This window comes from Alosa alosa, chromosome 6 (genome assembly GCF_017589495.1).
Source record: "Alosa alosa isolate M-15738 ecotype Scorff River chromosome 6, AALO_Geno_1.1, whole genome shotgun sequence".
In the NCBI taxonomy this organism is placed as follows: Eukaryota; Metazoa; Chordata; class Actinopteri; order Clupeiformes; family Clupeidae; genus Alosa; species Alosa alosa.
The window spans coordinates 6,323,020-6,330,519 of record NC_063194.1 but is presented as its reverse complement, the minus strand read 5'-3'; the positions used below and the strand labels follow the sequence as shown (position 1 = coordinate 6,330,519).

The window sequence follows — 7,500 nt, the reverse complement described above, 5'->3', positions numbered from 1 at the left end:
TGTTTTTTTATGCTCTCTGCACTTTGGATGACTGATCTCAAACGCATCTTTGTTGGGTTTTCAACTCAGCGCAGAGTGTCTTTGTGAAATAGAGCTTGAGAGCTTGAATTACGTTTAAGGGTTTGAGTGGGGTGGTATCTTTCTCTTTGTAAAGGTCCTTCAAACGACTTCTGTGAGGTTTTAGCCCCTGAAGCTTTTAGAGGGTGCATCAGACACAGACACTGTCAAAGATGAGGACTCACTCACTCACTCACTCAGGTATCCTCATTCTCCGTGCTCATAGCTTCTTATGTGGTTGGGCAAATGACAGGTCTCATCTCGTCGCCCTCATGGTGTTTCATGTCAATCCATGAGTCAAGGGGAGCTCCTGTCTGTGTCTGGTTCACATCCCATACACACACACACACACACACACACACACACACACACACACACACACACACACACTGGCTCGTCTCTGTTTCTGTGTGTGTGTTTCCTCTCTTGATTGGTTTGACCACGGCCACCCAGGTGAGATCAGAACGGGAGCAGGATGTAAATCATGTGACCACTCACTGTGGGGTCTGTCTCTGTGTGTGTGTGTGTGTGTGTGTGTGTGTGTGTGTGTGTGTGTGTGTGTGTGTGTGTGTGTGTGTGTGTGCGCGTGCGTGTGTGTGTATTTGTGTGTGTGCGTGTGTGTTTTTATTGTGATAGAATGAGGGAAGTGGGAAGGAGGGAGGATGCAGTTGACTCACATACCTTCATCAAGAGGGCTTGATCACATACAGAGCATTTGTGTGTTTTTTGTATGCGTTTGTACATGTGTGTGTGGTGTGTGTGTGTGTGTATGTGCATGTGTGTGTGTGTGTGTGTGTGTCTGTGTGTGTGGTGTGTGTGCTTGTGTGTGTGGCCCAAGCCTCTGCCATCTCATAAATTTGATGTCAGCGTAGCGGCTCTCCTCAGAGAGTGGGGGCCGCAGCGTAAATCCGTCAAAGCTCCCGCTGAGGTGGGCTATGATGGACGGGTCAGATCCTCCCGACTGCACCATCTATCTCTGTCACGGCACCTCACCACTAACTTACTGACAGACGCCTGGCCACATAGAGATGGAGAGAGAGAGAGAGAGAAAGAGAGGGAATGAGTCAGCCAGGAGTAGAAAGAGAAAAAAGATAGACACAAAGAAAGACAGAAAAAAGGAGTAAGAGAAGGCTTTTGGAACAGTCCATGGAGAAAAGAACAAGAGTGGCCACCAATGGAGAATGAGAGAAAAGGAGAGAGAGAGAAAGGCCATTTAAGGCTGCTGTCACTCTCTACTCAAGTGGCAGATTAAACGATGGCTGATGGGTCTAGTGGGATCACCTCCCGTCAGTCGTCCATAGCCAGCCGCCGCAACCACCCCCCCCTCTCTCTGACCTCATGGTGGTCCCTCTCCAGAGCACGCTAGCGACCCTCACACTGACAGACCGACCGCAACGCTCAGGGCACGGGAGGTCAGTGTCGTGGATCACAGTTGCAGGGTTGAGTTTTAGCACCGTGGAGGCGTTTCCTCCCCACCACTTCATGAGGGGATGAAGAGTGTGAATGGAGGAAGAGGAGAAGTCTCCTCCCTGGTGACTCACACGAAAGATAGAGAGCAGAGAGAGAAGTGAGAGATGAAAGGAGAGAGAGAGATGAGAGAAGGAGAGAGAGAGAGAAAAAGAGAGAGAGAAGAAAGAGAGAGAAGAGAGAGGGAAGTGAGAGTTGAAGAGAGAGAGAGATAAAGAGAGTGCTTTTCCTTCCTACATTTCACTGTATTATTTTATAAAAAAAAAATGTACCATTATTTTTATTATTATTATTTAAATCTGTACAATGTGTAAGCTTTGGCATGTTTTTTGTCATGCCAATAAAGCTAATTTGAATTGAATTGAATTGAATTGAGAGAAGTGAGAGATGAAGAGAGAGAGAAGGAGAGAGAGAGACTAATGTGCTTTTGCCTGGGTTTGACCTGACCATCTTACATCACATGCAATTTGTAGTAGGCCATCGAGCACTCTAACACTCTGATTACATGCCAGCTGTGGATGGCTGCTTGTCATGGCTAGTCCACCATCTTCTTCTTCTCCTACCTTCCTGAGTGCTTTATTGATTCTTTGCATTATATTTAATTTCCCAGATGCATCAATCCAAAGCCTCTGACAGTACAGGTATATAATATCAATTTACATTATGCCTCCTGGGGTATCCAATGAAAACGCATGGCCTTGGTGTTGCAGTTGCGCAATGCCGCTGGAGTGTTAGTTTATGGTGTTAGGTTGAGGCATATTCACAGGGGAGGACTGTGGAACAGAACGGTGAATGTACAGTCTAACATGGCAAATGTTGTCTGTCAGGTTATGGTGCATGTCTGGGCTCTCACGCAAATGAAGGAGGCTGTTACTGAGCAGAGGGATGGAGCTGCAGAGATGGACACTAATTGTTCTCTCTTTGTCTCTCTGTCTTTTTATTTCTGTCTTTCTCTCGCTCTCTCACTCTCTCTCATCCACAGGTCAGAGTGGCCTGGGCAAGTCCACGCTGGTGAACACGCTGTTCAAATCCAAGGTCAGCAGGAAATCCTGCACCCCCAATTACGAGGAGAAGATCTCCAAGACAGTGCACCTGCAGTCTGTCAGCCACCGTAAGAAACCCATCTTCCAAGCTCTCTCCTTCTTTCTCCCTATGTCCTATCTCTGTCTCTCTGGCTTTCACGCACACACACACACACACACACACACAGACACACACACACACACTCACTCACTCACTCACTCACTCACTCACTCACTCACTCACTCACACACACAGCCATTACAACAAGAACAATAACAAATCCCTTTTGCACCACTCAGCCTGAGTGAACTGAGATTGAACTCAGATGTGAGTATCTGTACATACAGAGTATGCATTCTGTGCATGTTTGTGTGTGTGTGTGTGTGTGTGTGTGTGTGTGTGTGTGTGTGTGTGTAGAAGAGAGAGAGTAGTATATGCACCACACACTCACCTGATGTCAGAGTGACAGACACTGGCCCAATATTAAATACTGTTACAGACAGGAGAGCCTGGAGGTAGAAATAAATGTTTTCTGCTGTGTTTGACTTGGACTGCGGCCAAACTGAGCTCTTAGTGCATGCTTATATGTATGTGTGTGTGTGTGTGTGTGTGTGTGTGAGAGAGAGAGCGAGAGAGTGAAAAAGAGGAATTAAGATCCCTGTGCAGGTTGACGGATTAACACAGATCCATCACAACGGTCTTCAGGCGCTCAAGCGCTGCCAGTGCGGGCAGGATGCTGCCACTGGCCCCATATTTCATGGCACGGGTCAACGCACGACTCCTCCAAAAGAGACCGCCATTTATCCCACACGTCAAAAACTGGGCTCGCCTGACCACTGAGCAGTGTATAAAAGAAACAGATTGAATGTTTTTCTCCCATTGCCGCCTCTCTCTTTCTCCCTTCCTCTCTCTCTCTCTTTCTCCTTCCCTCCCTCTCTCTCCCTCGCTCCCTCCCATTCCATCCGTGCCTGATATCCAAGACTAACAGGGGATGAGGCGTCTAGGTTCTAGCGGGCTGTGCCTGTGCATGTCGGAATGGAGAGATGCTGCATTTTTGTGGACGTTTGCAGATCGTCTTGGAAAGAACGTTGTTGTTGGACTAGAAAAATGACTCGGAAATGTTTGAATTTATGAGACCATGATGACGCTCATGAGATTATATTTTTGGCTATGCTGAGAGAATTAGAAGGATTTGCTTTAATTAAAGGCTTTGTTGATAATTCCTGTAATGTCACGTTGTGATGGCACATGATTCTGCAATTCAGTAATGTCACAGCAGTGTGAGGCTGAAGAGCTGCCGAGCTCAGTTTTATAATGGGGCTCAACGGAGGTCAAGTGCAACTTGTTGCATACATACTGAGTGGCATAGCATTCCTTTAATAGGCCTGCATCCTCACCTGCACACACACATATATTCACATACACACACACACACACACACACGCTAACACACTTAGTGAAGAGGCACTGAATCTTTATTTTGATTCTGTGGCGCCGCCACGCTCAGTTGAATAGAGGCGTGACTGCCAGATGGCGTAGCCTCTCATAGACCCTTCAACTAATCCTTAAAATGGAGCCATTGTCTGTGTGTGTGTGTGTGTGTGTGTGTCTGTCTGTGTGTCTCTGTTTGTGTGTGTGTGTGTGTGAGACTACTTTGAGTAATTAGCAAAGTCACTTACACCCATCCATCTTCATAACCATGTATGGATTCATTGACTGAATTTCAAATGAGGGTCTATTCAACACACAAAGCTACAGCTTGTCACAAATATTCACCCTCTGGTAATGACCACTGCCAACAACTCACAGAGGTCATTAGGAACTGGACTTTACTATGTACGTATCTCTGTGTAGCATGCGTCACACAAAAAAAAACACTAAACAGACACATTAGCATCAACATCGTTGTCATAGATATGACCTTTTCTGCAGCAGCACCCAGCTTTTCTTGCGCCTCCCACCCTCAAATGCATCAGCGCTAACGTGAACAACAAGCTTGGACGACAGGCAGACTGCGGACCCACACGAGCTCCAAATTAACATTCTGGCCTGGGCTTTGCAGGGGCTTATGAATATAACCACCCCCAGAGCACAAATCAGCAACTGCAGCCACCGCCGCATCGCCACTGTTGCTGCCTCGCCGTCTGGTGGGAACCCGTGGACGAGACTGTATCTCTGCGGAAGGGCTTGTGGGCACCTGATGGCATTAATAGGCACGGCACATACGCCAGAAATTGATTGCTGCAGAAATGCCATCTATCAGCTGTGAAAATAACATCAGCGGTTGAATTAAAAAATATATCAGCCTATTTCTACAGACGGGGACAGGACCTGTTTGGTTAAGAATGCCACAAAGGGTTTCAGAACAAAGAAAATATGAAGAGGAACGATGTTTGCATTTACACAACGATAACTACAACAGACCCAGAAGATCTGGTCTGTCATGGGATTTGAGTTTTCTGGATGTAAGGACATCTGAATGAATGAATGAATGAATGAGCACAATGTGCACATGTTTGCAGTAGTGAAAATAAATAAATAAGACGCTAAAGGCTGAGCATAAATGCTGTGTCAGTTTGGAGAGGTGAAGGCCGTTAAAAAGAGGCCATCACTGACCAGCGTGTGGTGATGGTAGCGTAACCACCTCTAGCTACCTCCGCAAAAAAGTGCCAGCTGCAACTTTGACAATAGTGTGGGGAAATCCAACAGCCTGTCCAAGAGAAGAGTAGACACACACACACACACACACACACACGCCTGCAGACATGGCTGTGCCCCACTCTGGTGTGGTCATTAGACAGGGAGAGTGTGCTGGCTAATGGCCACAGTGCTCACCGGCCTCCTCCAGCAGGAGAAATGCATGATGGGACGTGACCCCTGAGGTGATGGGCTGGATTCTGATGTTCAGGTGTCCAATTACACGGGCCTCCCTGACTGCCAAATCTGCCAAGGCCACATGAGGGCTTTGCTAACACTCTACCTCTCTCTCCTCTCTCTCTTTCTCTCTGTCTTTCTCTTCGCATACACACACACACACACACACACACACACACACACACACACACACACACACACACACACACACACACACGTACATGTGCACACACACACAAACCAACAGACCATAGAAGGCTTGGCTCAGTTGCTCTCTCCGGAACGTTGCAGATGCTAATTTTTTCGGTGGGGTGTCAGCTGACTGGACAGATGGATCTTGGTTTTCTGGTTCACATCTCCTTCTGGCTCCCTCTCTTCCTGTTTTTCAACTTCCTTCATCCAGTCCACTCGCTCACTCGCTCTCTCACACGTCCTATATCCTCTCTCGTATTTACATATCACTAAAGCACGTACTACACCTTATATTGTATGTAGGGTCTTATTTACCTACCTCTTCTACTTCCCCCTTCCCCCTGTACTGGCCCAAGCCATTCTAACATGAAACACTGCTAGTTTCCTCCCATCGAAGAAATATGTATGCTTTTGATGCATGATTTGCCCATATATGTTTTATAGTTATTATGTAAGTATACATTTAGTCAGTCTGAAACCATTCCACATATCAGAATATTTTAGTAATAGCAACCCTAGGAGATTTATGGAGGGTTATTGGTGTGATGGTAGGTTTGGACTTGGCACGACTAAGTTTACCCATAAGACACTGCCAGCGCGGCTGCTGTTGCTGCTTGTGCTACCACTGTGATGATGGATGTGGGGGCATACTGTTTCTGCTGCCGCTGAAATGGACTTGGATTAGAATGCAGACACTGTTGCTCGCAGTGCACACCAAGCCCGAGGTGGCGTGAGTGAGTGAGTGAGTGTGTGTGTGTGTGTGTGTGTGTGTGTGTGTGTGTGTGTGTGTTGTGGGGGTTGATGGTGATAAAACTCTCACGTCAGACGTGTCATCTGCAACCGCCTTGTTGCTGGACAGACTGAAAATGAGGCTGGATGTTTGACGTAAAGCTGGCCTTGTGTAAGGGATGATGAGTTGATATGAAACGGTGTCTTTATTCTGGGATTCGGTTGTCACTGTGTGGAAGCCAGCTGTTACCTGCGTTGATGCGTGCTGTTGTAAACGCTCCAAATCCCTGGTGCTTGAGACACTGCTTTTGTGTTATTTCACGTGAACGCTTTGTAGGCCTGTCAATTTGCGGTTGGCAAAGCATGATTTAGCTCAAATCTCCCTTTGGGAGAAGACAGAGAAAGAGAGAGATGATGTTGTCTCTTTCGCAATTCAGAAACACTCAGAGAGCTTTTCAGCTGCAACGCTCAAGTACCATGCATGTGGGTGTGTGTGTGTGTGTGTGTGTGTGTGTGTGTGTGTTTGTGTGTGTGTATACACAGTAGGTGTACATAGTGGGTGTATTTGTGTTTGGAGATATTGAGATAGCTGTGGTGCAAGTCCCCTAGTTCCTTCTTCCCGAGAGACACCACCATGTGTTTGTTTGTGTGTGTGTGTGTGTGTATCAGTCTGTGTGTGGGTGTGCGAGTGTTTGTGCGTGTGTGTGTGTGTGTGTGTGTGTGTGTGTGTCTGGAGCCCTGGAGACACACCTCACTGCCTCTGGCTCTCAAGCAGGACGCAAACGCCCCGTAGAGCATAACAAAGCACCGTGCCTCACAATCAGCTCCCTCAGTAGACTCTCCTAAACTCTCCTTCACCTGTGTTGACCTACCCTTCATTCATTCAACCCAATTCAGAGAGCGACAACAACAACTGAAATGTCTCAAGGTGCTTTGCAGACCCCAGAGTCTGAACCTACTGGAGTGAGCGCTAAGGGGAACAGTGGCAAGGAAAAATCAGGAGAGACCTTGAGCAGAACCCTGCACCATCTTTCAACTTCATACAAATTGTCTGATATTTGTCCATTTAAATGGCATCAGGAAGTCACACGTCAGTAATGCATGGCTCTCTGGCATCAGTTGCAGGGGAGGGAGTAAAGACTCACTGACCTCCGACGC

The 7,500-nt window shown here is 47.2% G+C and overlaps 1 protein-coding gene across 5 annotated transcripts in view; it reads left to right on the top strand.

Annotated features, from left to right (window-relative positions):
- The window catches only part of septin12 (septin 12), an 89,725-nt gene that overhangs the window by 67,050 nt on the left and 15,175 nt on the right, over positions 1–7,500 (top strand). For all 5 annotated transcript variants that reach the window (XM_048246400.1, XM_048246403.1, XM_048246402.1 and 2 more), the window contains one exon: positions 2,507–2,635. In XM_048246400.1, the coding sequence (XP_048102357.1) occupies positions 2,507–2,635 (129 nt within the window). The remainder of the gene's footprint in view (positions 1–2,506; positions 2,636–7,500) is intronic.